The sequence below is a fragment of the Dendrobates tinctorius genome, unplaced genomic scaffold (genome assembly GCF_039654945.1).
Source record: "Dendrobates tinctorius isolate UK_male_01 unplaced genomic scaffold, ASM3965494v1 ptg000171l, whole genome shotgun sequence".
Lineage (NCBI taxonomy): Eukaryota > Metazoa > Chordata > Amphibia > Anura > Dendrobatidae > Dendrobates > Dendrobates tinctorius.
In genome coordinates this window covers 1,753,234-1,778,024 of record NW_027361838.1, presented here as the reverse complement: position 1 = coordinate 1,778,024, position 24,791 = coordinate 1,753,234, and the positions used below count along the sequence as shown (strand labels likewise).

Here is a 24,791-nt window from a genome sequence, read left to right as displayed (position 1 = left end):
GGCTGTCAGTCTTTTAAAACCTGTTTTATCCTGGAATCGTCACTGACTTTCTAGATGAGGAAAGGGGTGACCTGGAAGAGTTTGGCGTTGTTTTTATATGAAAGTTAAATTCTAGTGATGTCCAATGTCTGCTATGGAGCCTGCCAAATACTGTCGCTTCACAAGGCAGGCAACCGTAGCGCCAAGCTAATGATAGGTCAGCTTAGTCTTTGATTTGTCTGTAAAACTATAAATGTAAACACAAAATTTAACATTAATCTTTAAAAATAATTTTCTTAATATTTCATTGTCTAATTATTCATGGATAAAGTAGTATTAATAGCGTATAGGAAAAATCTAGAATTACCTGTGGTTTAAAAAAAAATAAAAATAAAGTGAAATGGAAAAAAACATTCTTCACTGCAAGCACAAGGTCATAATAACATCACATGCAATCACAGACAACAATTACCAATGTGTTCAAGTAAGTTATTCACCGATATATGTTAGAGAAGAAATGTCTGTGCAAAATACAACTCCCCACAATGTCACAGATTACAGGGAGAGCGGGACATGGACGATATCGGGTGCTCTCAGCAGGAACCGGCAGAAACTCCACATGAGAAGAAGCAAGTCCCATAGTAACCATCATGAATTATAACTGAGCCCATGACAGCAAGGTCTCTCTGCTCATCTCACAAATGCTTTGCCAACACTGTTAAAAGAAATCTGAGCAATTGTTTGTAAAATGAAAGAGGAAAATACAGTTTATAAACTGATCTTTGTGCTTTTCTGTTGGCATGCTCTGTATGTTGTATACTGTGACAATAAAACTTGAGTTTCTACATTGGCATTATTGATCTCTGGATGGGAAGTTCTGCTGGGGTATTAATTTGATGGTTTTGTCATTATATAGACATCTATAGTATTTAAGTTCTCATCTGCCTTAAAAGGTTATTACCAAAATAAACATTATCACATACCCTAACGGGCTGATCGCTGGGGGTCCCACCGCTGGAACCTGGGCCCCATCTTGAAAGGAGTAGATGTGCACATGCTCTACCTCGACTTCATTCATTTTCTATAGGAATGATGAGGAAACAGCCTGTGTTTAGCAGTCACCAGGAGTCCCATAAACAATGAGCAGGGTAGAGGCCGAGCATGTGCACCTCCACCTATTTCTGGCAGTCCCATATATGATGAATAGAGCTGAGGTCGAGCATGCGCGCCTTCATTTAATACATACAGACGAGTTCCAAGTTTCCAGAGCCCTTTTCTTAGAACCTAAGTGATCAAAAAATTATCCAGCAGGTAAGGGATAACTTACTATATCGGGATTAACTCTTTAAAAACTATTTTATGTTATTAATGACAATTCAAGACTGTCACAAAAGTGACAACAGAAATGACTTTTGGAATGTATGGTTTATGCAATATACCATATGTTAATGCAATATGTCATATTCAGAGGAATGGGATAGTTGAAGAAAAAACTACAATAGGTCAGCCACCTGTGAACTTATCCTTAAAGGCAAGTTGACTGTCCCACTCTATTCTACAGCCTAGCTAAAAACACAGAACAAACCCAACCAATGTGTCCTGTAGATATGAATACATAGATAACAATTATATTGTCTTGTGCACACTTACTAAAGGGGTTGTCCGGGACTTTAACATTGATGGTCTATCCTTAGGATAGGTCATCAATGTCTGACCTGTGAGGGAATGACACTTGGCACCTCTGCCAATCAGCTGTTCCATGCGTTGTCGGCAGCCGGAACTGCTCAATAGGCAATGCAAATCAAGAAGGGGTGGATGTGTAGTACCTGGTCGTGGCCACTATTCTGATAACGTAGCCATGCTGTGTAGCTCTGTAACTGAGCAGTTCCAGTTGTGGCCGACATCGGGAACAGCTAATTGGTGGGTGTGCCATGTGTTGCACCACCACTGATCAGACTTTGATGACGTATCCTAAGGATAGGCCATCAATTTTAAAGTCCCAGACAACCCTTTTAAAAGCTAGACTGCTCCAAGTGACGGTTCAAGTATGGTTTTACCATTAAAAATGTTATTTCAAGGCCAGATAGTTTTCAAAGAAAATGTGAAACTTCTGTCCTCCATGAGCGCCACATTCTTCCCTCCCACAATCCAGTAATGGCAGTGCCCGTTCGCTTCTTTGCAGTTGCTTAAAATTACATGGTTTTAAAGGATTATTTCACCCCTTCTATTCAGAGGAAGCTTAAGACCTTCATTTTATTTTCTTGTTCTAAATGACGACACCGCAAGCATTGCTTTTAAGCACAATTCATCTTCCCTGCAACATTTCAGCCTTTTAGAGGGAACTCAGCGTTCTCCTTCTCTTTCTGGCTTGCTTCCTCCTAAACTCTGGAGCCCTACTAGGTGTAGCTTCAGGGCAGAAAGGATGTTACATGCTGTGCCGAGCTGCAAATGCTCCAATAAAAGATAGCTCTGTGAATTCCTTGTATGTTCAGGTTGAGACTAGTGCTGCCTGATTGAACAAACTCAATCAAGAGAGGACAATCAATATTTCTCAAGATACGCAGCAGTCGACGGTTTCATTCAGATGTCCAAATTATCAAATGTGCGGCTACATCTGGTGACTGATCAAATTAAATATTTTCGTTTTGAGCTAATAAAAATGTTCTTGTTTCTTCTGTGCCGGTTGCCATTCTCAATCTGTGCATTGTGTGGCACAATGTGCTGAAGGGAACGTAGGATTTGTGGTGTTCAAACAAGCAAGGCACAAATCTACGTACTGTGAGGGCAACGGGGGATTAGCATCTGCAGCAGTCCCGAGGTGGTCATATAAAGCAGCCGCACGCAAGAGGAAAGTGCCTAATATTCAGGGAGTCACAGATTTTTTTCTATGGTTTATGTTAGATCTTTTCAATATTTCAGTATTACAGTACTAGTAAGGCTCTGCTGATGTCTGCATCAGAGGCTCCGTCACAATCTGAGCTCTATTTTTCCCATCAAAACGACATAAACCGAGGTAGAACCCAATTATAAGTCATGGGGTTCATTGGGCAGTTTTGTTATCCATTAATTTGATGGATATTACACTATGTCTGTTATAAATATACACCTGTATTCCTGATTCTCGCTCTCCTCAGCATTGTTCAGGTGATGAATGAGATTACTGGATCTACAATAAAAAGTTACAATAAAAAAAATGACAACTCAGGAAAATGTTTTATTTTAGCCGATAATGTCATATATCAGCATGACCTAAACCCTGCCATAAATATCCATGTTACAGCGCTATGGTAAAGAGGATTTTCCCATCAAAGATTCTGTTTCCCGTATTGATTGCTATATAATACTGTGTACATACATGTCCGTACGTTTCTACAAGCTGAGCCAAATGTACCGTTACAGAAACAGCAACATCCTAAAATTCTACTAAGTTATACAGGGCAACAAAATAGCAGAAAGCAAATAAAAAATGAAACGACACACTGAACTACAGTAGTTGTTTTTTTTTATTATAGCTAAGACCCTGCAGGAAAAATAGAGAGAAAAATAACGGTTTATTACAGATTTTGACACATTGGCTGATCGAATCCTCCACAAAACACGGAGGCTGGCTATAAAGCCATCACTTCTACTCATCATAGGGCTGTGTTCACAAAGTTCTGTCTCACTGATAACCTCAAATTATCTCCGGACCATAATAAACTCACAGTAGAAAAGTGTATAATGTGCTTTGTATCAGCTGGGATGGATGGAAGACAAATTAAATAGAAAGGCAAGGTGAAATGAAACGGCAAAGAAATTGTAGCTTATGATGCTATGTCTGTGAATATCCCAGACTTACTAAAAAGGAACCCCACTGACTACAATTGAACTTAAACAGGAATCGGACTATTATTTCAGCTTTTAAAGTGGTACAGCCTCAAACGCTGCTCTAGACGATTCCTAGGAACATTACTCTAGAATAATGTTAGATTTTATAAGTGTAGTATTGGTTATTACAGCTTTGGACGTTCACCGCTCATATATACACCTGAGCTGCTATCACAATACATATATTACATTTACTATCGCACATATTGCATCATCTGTTCTATGCAAAAAAAATGGTGAAAAGCCATCCGGATAATACATTTTATTATAACTCTACCCATAAAAGAACCCGAATGACCCTGATGTGCAACCAACGCTGCTACGCTAGTCTACCACATTACTATTTTCTATATATGAAGGGTCAGCGAACCAAAGACCTCTCTATTGTCGACTTTTATTTAGATAGATTATATGTTATTATCAGATTTCCTTTCGGTAATTATAGGGATCAGACTCCATGACTTTGGTGATCGGCAGTACGATAAGGCTTACTAGAACGCCATGGTCTCTCCACTGCAGTACAGACATGGTGATATCCACACATGTGGTAGAGTCGCTAGTCCCGTGTATCAGAATGGGCTGAGCTGAAGTGTTGGCCACAGACAAATGCGTATGGACATGAAAGGGGTGGGCTCAACATGCTATACAGTTAAAATTACAAAAAAATTTGTTAAAAAAAACAACTATGTAATCTTGTTATTAAAAATCTTCTCATTGGTAGTTTTATCTGAATAACTTACTGCTCATTGCCTAGGTTATCGGCCTCCTCTGCAGTCTCTCAGTGGAGGCCAAGCTTTTGACAAGCAGCACAATGCTGGAAAGCTCATTGACATAGATCTTGCAGATACTGATCTGAAGCTGGCCAGATTGCTGGTTGCGTTCCTCTAGAAGGATGCCTCTGTTAGCGCCATCGGAAAGCATGCAGTGCGGACGGCGGCTCAGCTGTACCATTGGCCCCAAATGTCAATCATCAGGAAAGCACCGCCTTCAGCATGCAGGAAGTCGGAGACAGGGAAAAGGTGCGCTCCCGAAGATTGATCTTGAGAAAACCCCCTTTAATGTGTCAGGTGCAACAGTGAAAGAGTGACAGCCATTTCTTTCAAATGATCAATGCTGGGGTTGCTTATGATAGGTCATATCAGTTTAACATCCTAGGATAACTCTTTAAATGGGCTGTAAACTACTTTTATCTTAAAAATTGGCCCATGATGGTCACAAAATAAGAACAAACATATATTAACCTAATGAACCACCATGTCACCCACCAGTCACTTTCGCTTTGGGCAGGGGATATCATGTGACCTCTGCACCCTATCAGCAGCCATTAATAGGCTGCAACAGTCATGTACCATCCAAGTTGATAGAGGCAGTCTCCTAGATGTCTCTTCTGTCAGTCACATGAAATCTGCTGACAGGAAAGGAAGCAAGACTGGCAAGAGTACCAAGGAGCAGCGGGAACCCGGCACCTGAGTATATGTGATTCATTTTATTTTAAGGCTGTCATCTGTCAATTTTTTTAATTAAAAAAGTTGTCAACCTCTCCTTTAAGCATTAATGATACCAGCAGATTTGCTCCTCAGATCTACATCTAAACACATGCTAAGGTACAAAACTAGAACATTTATTAAACTAGTAATATACCCATGTGAAGCTACTCAGCAATTTAGAGATTGTAATTACCGCAATAATGATCCTTGGAACAGCCTTATAGATTTACATGCATAACAAAAAAAAGATGTTTCTCACATTTTGGCATTCTGCACTTGACATTCAAATTAGACAATGACAGTGAGTGGATAGTCTACACTCTGATAATCAGCACCAATAATCTACTGATAAAGGTCATCATTACCAAACCATCTAATGATTTTTTTTATATAATCACCATAACCAGTAGAGATTGTGCTATGCCAGGTAGTCATTAGAGTTCAGAATACTGATCATAAGGACGCAGAAGATAATATATTTAACATCTCAATACAAGAAACACATTACCTGCAGCTCAGTCTGAAAAAAGAATTTCTGTGGGCATTGTGTGCAGTCATAGATCTTGTCTTCTTGTCCATGAGCCGAAAAAATATGCTGTTGTAGCTTGTTTGCTTGGACGAATACTAGAAGAGAGAAATATCCATTGATATAGTATACACATAATAATTTGGTATGATTTCAATGACTCTGGCTGAACCGTAAAATCGGATGTTTTTTATTGTCCTTTTGGATCTGATGCTCACGTTAGATATATACGTTCATAGTGGTTCTATGTGCTATCCTGCCAGGCCATGAAGGAACAAACTCCCCGGAGTTAACAAGCCGAGTCCTATCAGTTCTGCCAAATGCGGAACTACGCCACCACGTGATTCAGGATAACTGGCTATGGAGTGTTGCTAGTAGTGGTTTAGATAAGTAGTAATGTTGTTGAAAGGTCTTGTGATGTGCTTCTTTTCTAGAAATGCCCATGTCAGCCAACAGAAAGCAGAATGAGTAGCCAACACTTTTAGGCTATGTGCCTAAGCACATTTCTGCAACTCCCTGCCGCAGGTAAAATGCATGCGGAATTCACATGCGTTTTCCTGCAAAACACAAGCGTTTTTAGCATATGCGGCATCAATAGTAAAAGATAGAATGTTAAAAATAATAAAAATAAAAGAAATGGTATTCTCACCTTCTGACTGCCCCCGATGTCCTCAGCGGCGCTCCCGTTACATTCCATTCCCAGGGATGCTTTGCGCGAAGGACCTTTGTGACGTCACGGTCGCGTGACCGCGACGTCATCTGGGCTGATTCTCGCAATGCATCCCTGGGAACGGAAAATGCCACCAGCACCGCTAAGAGCCGGGAGGACTCCGGGGGCCATCAGAGGGTAAGTATATCCATATTTTTTATTTTAATTCTATTTTTTACAGGAATATGATACCCATGGCATGGAGGAGAGTCTCCTCTCCTCCAGACCCTGGGTACCATCCACACATGAAGCGCTCACTTTATGCATGGTCGGCATAGCCACATGCGTAAGGTGAGCGTTTCAATGTAATCCTATAGCGACGGAATTGCCGCGATTCCGCAGAGATAATGGACATGCTGCGGATTTTACTGCTATGTGATTCCGCAGCGGTAAAATCCACAGCATTGACACAGCAACTGCGGAATCCCATAGGATTGAATGGTGATGCGTTTTTTAAGCATTTCCAAGGCCGCAAAAACTCGGTGTAAATGCTAAAAAAAAACGCAACGTGGGCACGCAGCCTCACAGTAGGACTAGCAAAATTCTTAAAGGGAACCTGTCACCTCTTTTTTGGCCTACCAGCTAAAAATATCAGTTAATTGAGTGTCAGCTATGCATTCCACAACTACTTCTGAAACAGATATTATTATTCCCTATTTTTACGGGCGCTGATGAAATTTCTGGTACCAACTCTGGTACCAATATCTGAAATTCCTCTTCCAATTTTGTTTCCTTTGCATTGACCACTATGGTAGGTCCATTTAAAATTCAGGATCACGTTTATATTCCCGTTATAAGGCACCAATAAATCTCTACATCGGTAAACATGAGAACAATTACATAAAAAAAAAGTAAAAAAAAAAAAATGTATCCTGTAGAAATACCCCAGGGCAGGGGTAGTAAAATGGGAAATCACTGGGTTCTCTTTGGATACATTCAGATCAACTAATCTTACATGGAGAATGCAAGGGTTTCAATAATACAAACATGTTCAATTTTAATGACTACAAAACAAGGCCCTAAGAATGTGTAACAGTTTACCTGGGAGACATGCTATTAATAATTAAATTGTATATGCCAGAGGCAGAATTTGGGTTGGCAGCGCTGACTTCTGATGGATGCTTGGTGCACTGTGACCTAAAAAATAAAGTTTGTGTGTAGGATATGTATAGTTGCAGGCAGGGAGAAAATTGATTAAGGATGCTGGCATTTGACTCAGACTCCAGTTTTCACATTACAACAGAGAAAATTAGGATATTTCTTGATGACTCATACGTTTTAATCACATTTCCTCATTAGACGAGAATCACTGTGATCACATAAGAAAATGAACAGAATTCTTTATTCTATTAAGATGGGACTCAACCAGAGTAGCAATAAAGTAAAAGTGAATCTGGGGCTCAACACAGTGGTCTAAACTCCGTCAAAACTGTCAAAAAGTTTTTTGTCTTTTTTTTTTTCAATCTTGGAACAGACTGTGCAGGATATTGGCTTAGGACTGTAGCATATACTTTACATGTGCTAAAAAAGCATGGAGTAAGGCTAGGGTCACACCAGCGTATTTTCTCTGATCTGAGACAATTGGGCCAATTATGTTAATCACACTCTGAGCAGAGTTTGATCATAGTGTGAAACATTTCTCCATCTTCTCCAATTTGTCAGTCCATGCAAATCGGACTGCACTCAGACGTCATCCGAATGAAGTCCGATGTTTTCCACAAACTCATTGACTTGCATGGCTAGTGTAATCTGAAGATGCAAATCATGCATGCTGCGATATTCTGTATTCTCTTAGATTAGTCGTGAAAAAAATGCTTGGACCAGTGCCGCTCCTCCACATTAACAGCTGCGTCACCCGCCGGTCAGGTGGCATCAACATTTGGTGACAGTGTCACATAACCGCTGCAGCGCTCATATTCTATCCAATCTGACAACTGGTTGGACGAAATGTGAAGACTGCAGCCCATCGATTGCCCTTGACTGGCTACAGTGGTCACATGGGGCCATTGAAGAAAATTGATGCTAGCAGACTGATGGACACAGCAGCAAGTGAAGAGGAGTGGTGCCGGTTCAGAAGGTGAGTGTAGCATGTTTGTTTTTTATTAACCTACCCTGGGTCTATTCATATAATCTTTTAACCCCTTAGTGACGAGCCAATTTTGACCTTAACCCCTTTCTGACATCCGACGTACTATCCCGTCCATGGGACCTGGGCCCCTATGCCCATGGACGGGATAGTACGTCTACGCGATCAGCGGCGCCCACATGGTGAGCGCCGCTGATCGCGGCCGGGTGTCAGCTGATTATCACAGCTGACACCCGGCACAATGTGTCAGGGGTGGTCACGGACCGCCCCCGACACGTTAACCCCTTGCACACCGCGATCAAACATGATCGCGGTGTACCGGGGGTTAAAGGGAAGCATCGGCAGGGAGGGGACTCCCTCCGTGCTTCCCTGAGCCCCCCACGGCAGCGCAATGTGCAGCGCTGCTGCGGGGGGCTCCTTTCCTCCAAGCTGGCAAAGCGCAGGCATGAGGAAGCCTTCTGCACTGCCTGTGACAGACTGCTGATCTGTCACAGTGATCTGTGATGTGACAGATCAGCGATCTGTCACAGGACAGTGATGTCCCACCTGGGACTATTTAATAAAGTTAAAAAAAAAAAAAAAGTGTTAAAATAATAAAAAAAAAATCGCCAAATAAATTAGAAAAAAAAAAAATATTCCCCCAATAAATCCATTTTTTGGAAATAAAAAAAACAAAAAACAATAAAAGTACACATATTAGGTATCGCCGCATCCGTAACGACCCGCCCTATAAAACTGTCCCATTAGTTAACCCCTTTAGTGAACCCCCTAAAAAATAAAAATAAAAAACGAAGCAAAAAATAATGATTTATTATCATACCGCCAAACAAAAAGTGTAATAACGCACGATCAAAAAGACGCATATAAATATCCATAGTACCGCTGAAAACGTCATCTTCTCCCGCAAAAAACGAGCCACCATACAGCATCATCTGCAAAAAAATAACAAAGTTATAGCTCGCAGAATAAAATAGTTTTCATTGCATAAAACCGACAAAACATAAAAAAAGACCTAAATGAGGTATCGCTGTAACCGTACTGACCCGAAGAATAAAACCGCTTTATCAATTTTACCGCACGTGGAACGGTGTAAACGCACCCCCCCAAAAGAAATTCATGAAACGCTGGTTTTTGTTCATTCTGCGTCCCAAAAATCGGAATAAAAAGTGATAAAAAAATGTCACGTGCCCGAAAATGGTACCAATAAAAACGTCAACTCGTCCCGCAAAAAATAAGACCTCACATGACTCGGTGTGTCAAAATACGGAAAAATTATAGCTCTCAATATGTGGTGATGCAAAAACTATTTTTACAATAAAAAGCGTCTTTTAGCGTGCGACAGCTGCCAAACATAAAAACCGCCATAAATAGTAAATCAAACCCCCCGTTATCACCCCCTTAGTTAGGGAAAAATAATAAAATAAAAAAAATGTATTTATTTCCATTTTTCCATTAGGGTTAGGGTTAGGGCTAGGGTTAGGGTAGGGTTAGGGCTAGGGTTAGGGCTAGGGTTAGGGTTAGGGCTGAGATTAGGGTTAGGGGTGTCTTGGGGTTTGGGTTGGAGTTAGAATTGGGGGTTTCCACTGTTTGGGCACATCAGGGGCTCTCCAAATGCATCATGGTGTCTGATCTCAATTCCAGCCAATTCTGAGTTGAAAAAGTCAAATGGTGCTCCTTCCCTTCCAAGCTCTGCCATGCGCCCAAACAGTGTTTTACCCTCACATGTAGGGTATCAGCCTACTCAGGACAAATTGCAAAACGATTTTTGGGGTCCAATTTCTCCTGTTACCCTTAGGAAAATAAAAAATTGAGGGCAAAAATATCATTTTTGTGGAAAAAAATGATTTTTTTATTTTCACATCCGAGCGTTATAAACTTCTGTGAAGCACTTGGGGGTTCAAAGTGCTCACCACACATCTAGATAAGTTCCGTGGGGGGTCTAGTGTCCAAAATGGGGTCACTTGTGGGGAGTTTCAATAGTTTAGGTACATCAGGGGCTCTCCAAACGCACATGACACCCGCAGACCATTCCATCAAAGTCTGCATTCCAAAACGTCACTGCTTCCCTTCCGAGCCCCGACATGTATCCATACAGTAGTTTTCTCCCACATATGGGGTGTCAGCGTACTCAGGACAAATTGGACAACAACTTTTGGGGTCCAATTTCTCCTGTTACCCTTGGGAAAATGAAAAAATTGGGGACTAATTGATCATGTTTGTGGAAAAAATACGATTTTTTTATTTTCATGCCCGGGCATTATAAACTTCTGTGAAGCCCTTGGGGGTTCAAAGTGCTCACCACACATCTAGATAAGTTCCGTGGGGGGTCTAGTTTCCAAAATGGGGTCATTTGTGGGGGTTTCCACTGTTTAGGTACATTAGGGGCTCCAAAGGCAACCTGACACCCGCAGACCATTCCATCAAAGTCTGCATTCCAAAACGTCACTACTTCCCTTCCGAGCCCTGACGTGTGTCCATACAGTAGTTTTCTCCCACATATGGGGTGTCAGCGTACTCAGGACAAATTGGACAACATCGTTTGGGATCCAATTTCTCCTGTTACCCTTGGGAAAATGAAAAAATTGGGGACTAATTGATCATGTTTGTGGAAAAAATAGTATTTTTTATTTTCATGCCCTGGCATTATAAACTTCTGTGAAGCCCTTGGGGGTTCAAAGTGCTCACCTCACATCTAGATAAGTTCCTTAGGGGGTCTAGTTTTCAAAATGGGGTCATTTGTGGGGGGTTTCCACTGTTTAGGTACATTAGGGGCTCTCCAAAGGCAACATGACACCCGCAGACCATTCCATCAAAGTCTGCATTCCAAAACGTCACTACTTCCCTTCCGAGCCCCGACGTGTGCCCATACAGTAGTTTTCTCCCACATTTGGGGTATCAGCATACATAGGACAAATTGGACAACAACTTTTGGGGTCCAATTTCTCCTGGTACCCTTGGGAAAATAAAAAAATGGTGACTAAAAGATCATGTTTGTGGAAAAAATACGAATTTTTTATTTTCACGCCCGGGCGTTATAAACTTCTGTGAAGCACTGGGGGGTTCAAAGTGCTCACCACACATCTAGATAAGTTCCTTGGGGGATCTAGTTTACAAAATGGTGTCATTTGTGGGGGGTTTCCACTGTTTAGGTACATTAGGGGCTCTCCAAAGGCAACATGACACCCGCAGACCATTCCATCAAAGTCTGCATTCCAAAACATCACTACTTCCCTTCCGAGCCCCAACGTGTGCCCATACAGTAGTTTTCTCCCACATATGGGGTATCAGCATACTCAGGACAAATTGGACAACAACTTTTGGGGTCCAATTTCTCCTGGTACCCTTGGGAAAATAAAAAAATGGTGACTAAAATATCATGTTTATGGAAAAAATACAATTTTTTTATTTTCACGCCCGGGCATTATAAACTTCTGTGAAGCACTGGGGGGTTCAAAGTGCTCACCACACATCTAGATAAGTTCCTTGGGGGGTCTAGTTTACAAAATGGTGTCATTTGTGGGGGGTTTCCACTGTTTTGGTACATCAGGAGTTTTCCAAACGCGACATGGTGTCCGATCCCAATTCCAGCCAAAAACGTCAAATGGCGCTGCTTCCCTTCCGAGCTCTGCCATGCGCCCAAATAGTGGTTTACCTCCACATGTGGGGTATCAGCGTACTCAGGACAAATTGCACAATAACTTTTAGGGTCCTGTTACCCTTGGAAAAATAAGAATTGAGGGTGAAAAGATCATTTTTGTGGAAAAAATATGATTTTCTAATTGTACGGCTTTATGTTATAAACTTCCGTGAAGCCCATGGGGGTTCAAAGTTCTCACCACACATCTAGATAAGTTCCTTAGGGGGTCTAGTTTCCAAAATGGTGTCATTTGTGGGGGGGTTTCCACTGTTTTGGTACATCAGGAGTTTTCCAAACGCGACATGGTGTCCGATCTCAATTCCAGCCAAAAACGTCAAATGGTGCTGCTTCCCTTCCGAGCTCTGCCATGCGCCCAAATAGTGGTTTACCCCCACATGTGGGGTATCAGCGTACTCAGGACAAATTGCACAATAACTTTTAGGGTCCTGTTACCCTTGGAAAAATAAGAATTGAGGGTGAAAAGATCATTTTTGTGGAAAAAATATGATTTTTTAATTGTACGGCTGTATGTTATAAACTTCTGTGAAGCCCTTGGGGGTTCAAAGTTCTCACCACACATCTTGATAAGTTCCTTAGGGGGTCTAGTTTCCAAAATGGTGTCATTTGTGGGGGGTTTCCACTGTTTAGGTACATCAGGGGTTTTCCAATCGCGACATGATGTCCGATCTCAATTCCAGCCAAAAAGTCAAATGGCGCTGCTTCCCTTCCGAGCTCTCCCATGCGCCCAAATAGTGGTTTACCCCCACATGTGGGGTATCAGCGTACTCAGGACAAATTGCACAATAACTTTTAGGGTCCTGTTACCCTTGGGAAAATAAAAATTGGGGTGAAAAGATCATTTTTGTGGAAAAAATATGATTTTTTAATTGTACCACTGTACGTTATAAACTTCTGTAAAGCCCTTGTGGGTTCAAAGTTCTCACCACATATCTAGATAAGTTCCTTGGGGGGTCTAGTTTCCATAATGGGGTCACTTGTAGGGGGTTTCCACTGTTTAGGTACATTAGGGGCTCTCCAAAGGCAACATGACACCCGCAGACCATTCCATCAAAGTCTGCATTCCAAAATATCACTGCTTCCCTTCCGAGCCCCAACGTGTGCCCATACAGTAGTTTTCTCCCACATATGGGGTATCAGCATACTCAGGACAAATTGGATAACAACTTTTGGGGTCCAATTTCTCCTGGTACCCTTGGGAAAATAAAAAAATGGTGACTAAAAGATCATGTTTATGGAAAAAATACGAATTTTTTATTTTCACGCCCGGGCGTTATAAACTTCTGTGAAGCACTGGGGGGTTCAAAGTGCTCACCACACATCTAGATAAGTTCCTTGGGGGGTCTAGTTTACAAAATGGTGTCATTTGTGGGGGGTTTCCACTGTTTTGGTACATCAGGAGTTTTCCAAACGCGACATGGTGTCCGATCTCAATTCCAGCCAAAAACGTCAAATGGCGCTGCTTCCCTTCCGAGCTCTGCCATGCGCCCAAATAGTGGTTTACCCCCACAAGTGGGGTATCAGCGTACTCAGGACAAATTGCACAATAACTTTTAGGGTCCTGTTACCCTTGGAAAAATAAGAATTGAGGGTGAAAAGATCATTTTTGTGGAAAAAATATGATTTTTTAATTGTACGGCTTTATGTTATAAACTTCTGTGAAGCCCATGGGGGTTCAAAGTTCTCACCACACATCTAGATAAGTTCCTTAGGGGGTCTAGTTTCCAAAATGGTGTCATTTGTGGGGGGTTTCCACTGTTTTGGTACATCAGGAGTTTTCCAATTGCGACATGATGTCCGATCTCAATTCCAGCCAAAAACGTCAAATGGCGCTGCTTCCCTTCCGAGCTCTCCCATGCGCCCAAATAGTGGTTTACCCCCACATGTGGGGTATCAGCGTACTCAGGACAAATTGCACAATAACTTTTAGGGTCCTGTTACCCTTGGGAAAATAAAAATTGGGGTGAAAAGATCATTTTTGTGGAAAAAATATGATTTTTTAATTGTACCGCTGTATGTTATAAACTTCTGTAAAGCCCTTGTGGGTTCAAAGTTCTCACCACATATCTAGATAAGTTCCTTGGGGGGTCTAGTTTCCATAATGGGGTCACTTGTAGGGGGTTTCCACTGTTTAGGTACATCAGGGACTCTCCAAACGTGACATGGCGTCCAATCTGAATTCCAGCCAATTTTGCATTGAAAAAGTCAAACGGCGCTCCTTCCATTCTGAGCTCTGCCATGCGCCGAAACAGTCGTTCCCCCCACATATCAGGTATCAGCGTACTCAGGACAAATTGCACAATAACTTTTGCAGTCCAATTTCTCCTGTTACCCTTGGTAAAATAAAAAAAATTGAACCTGAAGTATTTTTTTTATGAAAAAAAGTTAGATGTTAATTTTTTTTTAAATATTCAAAAAAATTCCTGTGACGCACCTAAAGGGTTAATAAACTTCTTGAATGTGGTTTTGAGCACCTTAAGGGGTGCAGTTTTTAGAATGGTGTCACTTTTGGGTATTTTCTATCATATAGACCCCTCAAAGTGGCTTCAAATGTGATGTGGTCCTAAAAAAAAAATTTTGGTTCCAAAATTGTGCTGATGTAAAGTAAACATGTGGAAAATGTTAGTTATCAAGTTTATTATGTGCTGTATCTCTGTGATTTAAGGGCATAAAAATTCAAAGTTGGAAAATTGCGAAATTTTCTAAATTTTCGCCAAATTTCCATTTTTCTCACAAATAAACGCAAGTTATTTGAATGAAATTTTACCACTAACATAAAGTACAATATGTCACAAGAAAACAGTGTCAGAATCACTGGGATCCATGGAAGCGTTTCAGAGTTATGACCTCATAAAGGTACAGTGGTCAGAATTGTAAAAATTGGCTCGGTCATGAACGTGCAAACCACCCTTGGGGGTGAAGGGGTTAATGACCGGGCCAATTTTTGCATTTCTGACCACTGTCTCTTTATGAGGTAATAACTCTGGAACGCTTCAAAGTATCCCACTGGTTCTGAGAATGTTTTTTCATGACATATTGTACTTCCTGACAATGGTAAAATGTATTTGATATGACTTGCGTATTTATGAAAAAAACTGAAATTTTGTGAAAATTTTACAATTTTCAAACTTTTATTTTTTGTGCCCTTAAATCAGAGATGTCACACAAAATAGTTAATAAATAACATTTCCCACATGTCTACTTTACATCAGCACAATTTTGGAAACATAATTGTTTTTGTTAGGACGTTATAACGGTTAAAAGTTGACCAGCGATTTCTCATTTTCCCAACAAAATTTACAAAACCATTTTTTTAGGGACCACCTCACATTTGAAGCGACTTTGAGGGGTCAATGTGACAGAAAGTACCCACAAGTGACACCATTCTAAAAACTGAACCCCTCAAGGTGTTCAAAACCACATTCAAGAAGATTATTAACTCTTCAGGTGCTTCATAAGAACTGAAGCAATGTGGAAGGAAAAAATTAACATTTAACTTTTTTCACAAAAATTTTACTTTGGAACCAAACTTTTTTATTTTCACAAGGGTATCAGGAGAAATTTTTTTGTGCAATTTCTACTGAGTACATCGATACCCCAAAAGTGGGGGAAATCCACTGTTTATGCACATGGCAGGGCTCGGGCAGGAGCACTGTTTGACTTTTTGAAAGCAAAATTGGCTGGAAACCATGGCGGCGCCATATCGTGTTTGGAGACCCTTTGATGTGCCTAAACAGTGTAAACTCCCAACAATTGACCCCACTTTGGAAACCACACCCCTCACGGATTTTGTTTAGAGGTATACTGAGCATTTTGAACCCACAGATACGTCACAGAATGTGATAACATTGATAGCATTAGATTGCCATATTGAATATGCTGTCATTAGTATTGAGCACAAGTGCACTCTATTCCAGTTTGCATTGGGCGCTCGGTTATGCAACGAGTATCGTGGGTGCTCGTGTGACATGCTAAAGTCCCAGCCCTGCATGTTTTGTGGCTATTAGACACCCCAAAAAAGCATGCGGGGATCTGCATACCCAAGCACCCGATGCAAACTCGAGTAGAGAGCAGTTGCAATCAACACTATCCGTCATATCCTTGTAAGTTTTTTTTACTTTTGAAAAAAACAAAACAATTCTAACTCTAAGGCTGTGTGCACACGGTGCGGTTTCTGCTGCGTTTCCGCAGCGGTTTTGCCGCTGCGGAAACGCAGCAGTTCCGCTGACCAAGTACAGTACAATGAAACCCTATGGGGTTTCAAAAACGCTGTGCTGACGGTGCGTTTTTTTCCGCGCGGTTTTGCTGCGGTTTACAAACCGCAGCATGTCAATTGTTTGTGCGGTTTCCGCAGCGGTTTCATACCTCTACCATAGTAGAGGTGTGAAACCGCAGGGCAAAACCGCAGACCAAAACGCAGGAAAACCGCAGGTCACTTTACCTGTGGTTTTACCTGCGTTTCCGCGCGGAAAAAACCGCAGCGGAATCCGCAACGTGTGCACATAGCCTAAGGCTGGTTTCACACTTTCATTTTTTTGCGCTGTGTTTTTGCGCATACATGTGCATGCGTTTTTTCCCCTATATTTAACATGGGTGCGCATTGTCATGCGTTTGTACGCGTTTGTATGCGCATGCGTTTTTCTGTAGTGTGCGCTCAGGCGCATAAAATGCAACCTGTTGCATTTTTGGTGAGTCCGACCTGTGTAAAAAAAAACGTATGCGCACGCAATGCGCACGGAATTCACCCAAAAACACATTAAAGTCTATGAGAGCGCTGACATGTGCATGGTCATGCGCACGTCAGCGTTTAAAAATGCATGTTTTTTTGTAAAAACCATGTGCAAAAACAAGAAAATGCATGATGCGTTTTTTATGCGCATTTGCACTGTGCACGCAGCGCAAAAAAACGCAAGTGTGAAAGTAGCCTAACACTAACACATCCCTAACGCCACCCTAACCACAATTCTAACCCTAACCCCAAACCTAACTCTAACACAACCCTAACCCGAACCTTAACACATCCCCAACCCTAACTCCTTAACACAACCCTAACCCCAACACAACCCCAGCCCTAACCCCAACACAACCCTAATCCCAACGCTAACCTTAATACAACCATAATACCAACGCTGACCTTAACACAACCTTAACTCCAACCCTAACATAACACCAACCCTAACCCTAACAGAACACTAACCCCCACACAACCTTAAACCACAACCCTAACACAACCCTAACCAAAACCCCAACACTAACACACCCCAAACCCTAACACAATACTAGCCCTAACACAACCCCAACCCTAACACAACCCTAACCACAGCCCTAACATCAACCCTAACTGCAAAGAATTGAAAAAAATTACAATTTTTTAATTTTAGTATTTTTATCTAACTAAGGAGGTTTGATTTAAAAAACTTTTTATTTTGTTCACTGTTATAGGGTCTATCACAGTGATCAAAAGGAACCAATAGGAATGATTTCCTATTGTTGACAGATATCTGCCGGCAGATCTCGGCAGGCACACTCTGCCTCTGCATATGCCCGCCATTTACTTGCAGGGGGACCGGGGGACAGAGTAGGAGGGTTTGGGGATGGCAGTGGTACAGTGGTGGGCGTGGGGGACCACATTTTTTTCTTCTCTGATATGCTAGATCAGGGTTCCCCAACTCCAGTCCTCAAGGCCCACCAACAGATCATGTTTTCAGGATTTCCTTTGTATTGCACAGGTGAAGCAATTATCATCTGAGCAATAATAAGGAAATCCTGAAAACAGGATCTGTTAGTGGGCCTTGAGGACTGGAGTTGGGGAACCCTGTGCTAGATCATATCAGAGGAGAGAGAAATGAATTGTAAATCGGACTTTTTTATTTTTTTAGCAATTTTGGAGTACAAAAACGCTTGTCTTTACGGTACACTTTTTCTATTAAACTAACCTTATTAATGTATACTGCAGACAAAAGCATGCATGAAAGCGCCCCTACAACAAAAAAAATCCCAAAACTTCATATTCAACAATTTCAACAAATTTATGCTTTTTCTATGCATTATTTTTTCATTTCATGCAATTTTTCATAAAAACCTGTCATACCTGTACATGAGTAATGACAAATATTCTGGCCATTATGTGACTTGACGCCTGTATTTTCCAACCTTTTTCCTCTTAGGGTAAGTTCATACTAGGTGTTTTTTCGCATTTTCTTCTGCAAATTTTCAGCTGCATTTTACAGAACCAGCTATGTCTATGAGATTTTCAGAAATCTCATGCACACACCTTGTTTTTTTGTCACCAGGATTTTGTGCTTTGCATGGTTTTCTGCACAATAGAGCATGTCACTTCTTTCATGTTTTTTACAGCTTTTTTCACCTATTGACTTGAATGGGTGGTAAAAAAAATGCTTATAATCCGCTGCAAAAATGCAGGTATTAGCTTTTGCGGCGTTTTTTGTGTCAAGACCTGATTCTATAGAATAGGACTTTTTTTGCACAAAATGTTACCAGCATACACAAGAGACATATCTAGCATGACAAAAACACAGCAAAAAAACCCCACAAAAAATTACCGAAAAACCAAGCAAAATATGCTTTTTTCTGCAGCTTCTTTCCTGCCAAGAGATCAGGTTTAGCTGCAGAAAAAACAAAACGCCTAAAAAACACCAAGCGTGAACTTACCCTTAGTATGCTCTCTCTCTAATTTTTAATTTTTAGTTTTCATTTAACTGGAGGGTAGAAAGATTAGCTCATAAACAGAGAAAGAAATAGATTTCACTGATAACATATATTAGGAAGATTTTTATATATACGGTATATCTATTTGCACAATTGATTTAAGTATTGTTGAAATGACAGTGAAAACCACTATATTACAGTACATTTTTACATAACTGTTAGGCACTCTCCATTAACTTTCCCATCAGTTAACATTATTGTAATTACAGCATCAAGAAGGAAAAGTCATGGAGTTATGAAAAATCACAGGATCGATAGACATGTTAATAATATACAAATGATGAAAAATAGAAACAATATTTTCAGGTGGAGAAATCCCTGCACTTACACACTTTGGCAACTATCACAGGTTACTAATTGTATGTCTGAGAAATGTTTTAACATAGTTTTTAAGGTTGAAGGGAGACTTTAAGTCCATCTAGTTCAACCCATAGCCTAACATGTTGATCCAGAGGAAGGCAAAAAAAAAAAACATACGGCAAACCCTAAGCTCCACATTGGGGAAAAAAAATTCCTTCCTGACTCCACATACGGCAATCAGACTAGCTCCCTGGATCAACGCAATATTAAGGAAACTAGTGTATATACCCTGTAATATTATACTTTTAAAGAAAGGCATCCAGTCCCTTCTTAAATTTTAGTAGTGAATCACTCATTACAACATCATACGGCAGAGAGTTCCATAGTCTCACTGCTCTTACAGTAAAGAATCCGCGTCTGTGATTATGCTTAAACCTTTCCTCCAGACGTAGAGGATGCCCCCTTGTCCCTTTCTCAGGTCTATGAGTAAAAGATCATTAGAAAGGTCTTTGCACTATCCTCTCATATATTTATACATTGTAATAAGATCACCCCTAAGCCTTCGATTTTCCAAACTAAATAACCCCAAGTGTAATAACTTGTCTTGGTATTGCAGACTCCCTAGTTCCCTAATAACCTTGGTCACTCTTCTCTGCACCCGCTCCAGTTCAGCTATGTCTGTCTTATACACCGGAGACCAGAACTGTACACAGTATTCTAAGTGTGGCCGCACTAGTGACTTATATAGAGGTAAAATTATGTTCTCCTCATGAGCATCTATGCCTCTTTTAATGCATCCCATTATTTTATTTGCCTTTGCAGCAGTTGTCTGACATTGGCCACTAAATGTGAGTTTGTCGTCCACCCATACACCCAGGTCTTTTTCAGTGACAGTTTTGCCCAGTGTTTTACAATTAAGCACATAATTATACATCTTGTTTGCTCTACCCAAGTGCATGACCTTACATTTATCCCCATTAAAGCTCATTTGCCATTTATCAGCCCAAGCTTCTAGTTTACATAAATCTTCTTGTAATATTAAACTGTCCTCCTCTGATTAACCTGCAGAGTTTAGTGTCTTCTGCAAATATTGAAATTCTACTCTCTATGCCCCTACAAGGTCATTAATATGATAAAAAGAAGTGGGCCCAACACCGACCCCTGTGGTACCCTGTTATGAATGGGAAACCGAGGAGGAAAAAAAGACAACAAGCTAAGTCTCAGAAAACCAGAGAAGTTGGTAACTATGCAGATTGCAGATCCCTGATCTTAACCGCACAACTAGCAGCAGTCGTGGAGCGTTCCTACGTTGGTCCTAGACGACGCGTTACAACCGGAGAACTACATAAGCTAGACTTCTAAACCTATATCAGCACTCTGAAATATTCTGAGACAAAGCCAAAAAAGAGGCCAATCTAATAAGGGACAAAAAGCAGATTGGAAAATACTGATTAATAGGAGTGGAATTTCAGCATAGCCCCAGCAGGGGCAGGCTGATTACACAACAAACTGAATTGACCAACAAGCGCAAGTGTGAACATTAGCAAAAAACAAACTTAACTTGAGAAGACTGGAAGAGAGCTGAAGTCCAGGACATGAGAAGCAGACTGAATCACCAGCACCCGGATAGGGTGTCGGCTGTCTTATATCCAGTCTGATACCCCAGAGATCCAATCGTTATCTTCCTCATCAGGTGGCAGATCACTACCACTTAAACCAACCGCACTACCTCCTGTCACCACCAGAGGGAGAACGGAAGGGGAACTCTCAACTGGTGGAGCAGAAAATGAGTTCATGACAGTACCCCACTGCTAACCGTGACCCAGTCCGTGTGCTCCATTAATAACCACCCTTCGTTTCCTATCCCTGAGCCAGCTCTTAACCCACTTACACATATTTTCCCCATTGTTCTCATTTTATGTATCAGTCTTTTGTGTGGCACTGTATCAAAAGATTTTGAAAAGTCCATATACACCACGTCCACTCCATTTCCTTGGTCCAGTACAGAACTCACCTCTTCATAAAAGCTTATCAGATTAGTCTGACAGGAACGGTCCCTCGTAAACCCATGTTGATATTGGGTCATGAGGTTATTCTTCTTCAGATACTCCAGTATAGTGTTTCTTAGAAAACCCTCCAGGATTTTACCCACAGTAGAGGTTAAGCTTACTGGCCTATAACTTCCAAGTTCAGTTTTTGTCCCCTTTTTGAATATTGGCCCCACATTTGCTATACGCCAGTCCTGTGGTACAGACCCTGTTATTATGGAACCTTTAAAGATTAAAAATAATGGTCTATCTATGACTGTACTTAATTCCTGCAGTACTCTGGGGTGTATCCCATCCGGGCCCGGGGATTTGTCAACTTTAGTGATTTTTAGACGCCACCGTACTTCCTGCTGGGTTAAGCAGGTGACATTTAATGGAGAATTTTTTTATCACTTATCATGTTGTCTGTCATGGGATTTTCTTGTGTAAATACTGTTGAAAAAAAGTCATTTAGCATATTGGCTTTATCCTCATCCTCATCCACCATTTCACCCACACTATTTTTAAGGGGGCCAAGAATATCATTTTTTATTTTTAGTTTCTTATTACTGTATCTATGTAGTTAAAGAATGTTTTGGGATTATTTTTACTTTCTCTGGCAATGAGTCTCTCTGTCTCAAACTTTGCCGTCTTGATTTGCTTTTTACCGAATTTATTTAATCTTCTGTATTTATTTAATGCCTCATCACTACCTACTTGCTTTAATTCTCTAAATGATTTATTTTTATCTCTTATTGCACCCCTTACAGCTCTATTTAGCCATAGTGGTTTCCTCCTTTTTCTAGCATGTTTATTCCCTTAGGGTATATAATGTGCACAGGTCCTATTCAGGATGCTAATAAACGTCTCCCAATTTCTTTGTGTACTTTTATGTCTCAGGATATCTCCCCAGTTAATTGCAATAAGATCCTCTCTCAACCGTTGGAAATTTGCCTTCCTGAAGTTTAGTGTTCTTGTAACCCCTCTACTACACATCTTTTTTGCAGCACAGAATGCACTTTCGCATGCAAATTATCAAGATCCGCTGCTGGCAGCTCCCTTTGCAATTGCCGACCGATGACGTCTAAGATGTGCTCGATAGGAAACAAGTCCAGAGACGCTGTAGGCCATGGTAGCACGTTTAGACCAAGTAGACTGCTCATAGTAGCAAGTAAAAACATGCGTGCGGTATTGTCATGTTGAAAAATGGCTCCTGGGACACTTTAGAAAAATGGCAATACCACTGCTTCCACGACCAAATCAATGTCAAGTTGACCCTGACCTCACACAGGTCCTGGCAGAGTTCAGCCTACTCAGGCCTGTGGGCACACAGGCAGGGCTGGTTTTAGGCAAAGTGGAGCCCTAGGCAAAAGTTTAAAATGGGGCCCCAAATGCTCATATATTGCACATCACACACAAGCATTTTGGTTGTAATTATGTGCACTGAGTTAAGCCCACTAAACGAGTGTGATCAAAAATATTGAAGACGTTTGACGCTTGTTTCCCAAGGCTCTTTCCACCAGCTGAGGAATAATGATGGGAACAGAACAATCACAATTAGATCAATCTGTCCCCATACGGTATCACGTTATCAGGAGCACATCTGCAGTTTTCTCTGGGCGATGTGCTTAGTGTGCCTGGAATGTAGATTAGCGGGGTCTGACTACTGTACATTATGCCACCCTACAATATAATTCCCAGTGTGATGTTCCCTCATGAATGCCTCTTTGTGGCATTTCACTATGGTCCCCAGGCCAATCTTTGACTATCAATGAGTCCAAGACAAAAGAGTCTCTGGAATTGTCTCTCATCAAGCACATCTGGAACATCATTGGTCAACAATTGCAAAGGTAGCTGCCAGCAGCAGATCTTGATGATTTGTGTGCTTAAGTGCATTTAGCACAGCAGGACATTCTTCAAATAACCAACTTCATTGATAGAATACAAATGCCTTTTAGTGCGTGTATTTCTGCACATGGTGCTCATATTCAATACTGAATAAATCAAGATTTTTTTTTAAATGTTTCCATCATTTGCATATCAACCAATCCTGTGATTTTTATAAATCTAGTACTTTTTCCATCTCATTTCCGTTTCAATGTTGAGGAGTGTAAACAATGCCTGAATAGTCAGAACAATCTAAATAATTCCTTTTTAGGGACTAGACCCATCAAGATTCATAAAAATGGAAAAATAGCATCAAAGGGGAACAAAATGCTTACAAGAGCAAACGGGCAGATTGAAAAAGTTAGCAGCAGCATCTGTAAACAAGAAAACAACAGCAAAAATCAAATCCTAATTCTCACTACATTTACTGTAAAATAAAGCATTTAAAAACACATAAGACTTCACAGCAGCGCTGCACTAGGACCTGCACAATAAGCCCCTCAGTAGCTTATTAGAGCATTACGAGTGTTGTCAATAGGAAAATCGATTTCACCAAAGGATTTCTAGCCCTCTGCAGTATTAAAGAATTGACATATTGGATTGAAGGCATTACACCTATGCAGAAGGAAGAATTTCAGGAGGGTGTGTAGTAGTCACTAGAGATAGCTGCAGGAGTCTTCTGAGAACATCTACACACAGAGACGATTGCCTTTATTACTGCAGGATATGTAGACCGTCCACCTATCGGGCTCACAACAGGCTTTTCTTTGGCAGAAAATAAAAAAATTAGGTTTGCTGAGGGCAGGCTGGGGTCTTATCTGCAGCTTTTCTCCTACATAGTGCAGTAATGAAATCTGTAGCTGGTTTATTCTCTGTATTATTTTGTCCTTTGCTCTCCCTACTAGACTGGAAATGTTAATGCCAGGCTCGGCACTAGATGGCGCTGTGTGAGCACCGCTTCCCCTTGGCAAACGTCAGGCGGCAATAATAACCATAATGAAGGGTGACACTTGCGTCGCTTTATGTGTTAAAATGAGATAATACATTGTCGCTTTAGTAATTCTGCTCTTCTCGTTTTGTTTAGATAGAATGTGTTCACAGGTTGTACTGCTCTACGAATATCTCAAGGAATTGCAATTTCTTCATTATATACAAATCATTGGCTTGACATAACATAAGTTTATGGGCAACAGGGATTATATATATAAAAAAAATAAATGATGGGTTATATTTATACTGATGTAGCAGAGCTGCGTTGCCTCTGTAATGGATCACGCAAGAGGTTTACCTGCAGAAACACACAGATGAGACGTTAGGGCACCGTACTAAAGCGCCATAGGCGCTACATGTGCCGTTGTGCGCTGCTGAGAGATATTACTCCACATAATACTTTAATAATAAGGTGTCTGATGATACATTGCACCATTTTCGTCTATGCTTCCTTATGGAAGTTGCAATAATAATAATAATGTGGTCATGAGTATGAAGCCTTATACATATTATTACACATCGGCTGTACATGGATTTAACATGCCAATA

At 40.9% G+C, this 24,791-nt stretch overlaps 1 protein-coding gene across 4 annotated transcripts in view; it reads right to left on the bottom strand.

Annotated features, from left to right (window-relative positions):
• ZNF521 (zinc finger protein 521) overlaps positions 1-24,791 on the bottom strand; it is a 532,966-nt gene that overhangs the window by 65,166 nt on the left and 443,009 nt on the right. For all 4 annotated transcript variants that reach the window (XM_073550821.1, XM_073550823.1, XM_073550820.1 and 1 more), the window contains one exon: positions 5,842-5,957. In XM_073550821.1, the coding sequence (XP_073406922.1) occupies positions 5,842-5,957 (116 nt within the window). The remainder of the gene's footprint in view (positions 1-5,841; positions 5,958-24,791) is intronic.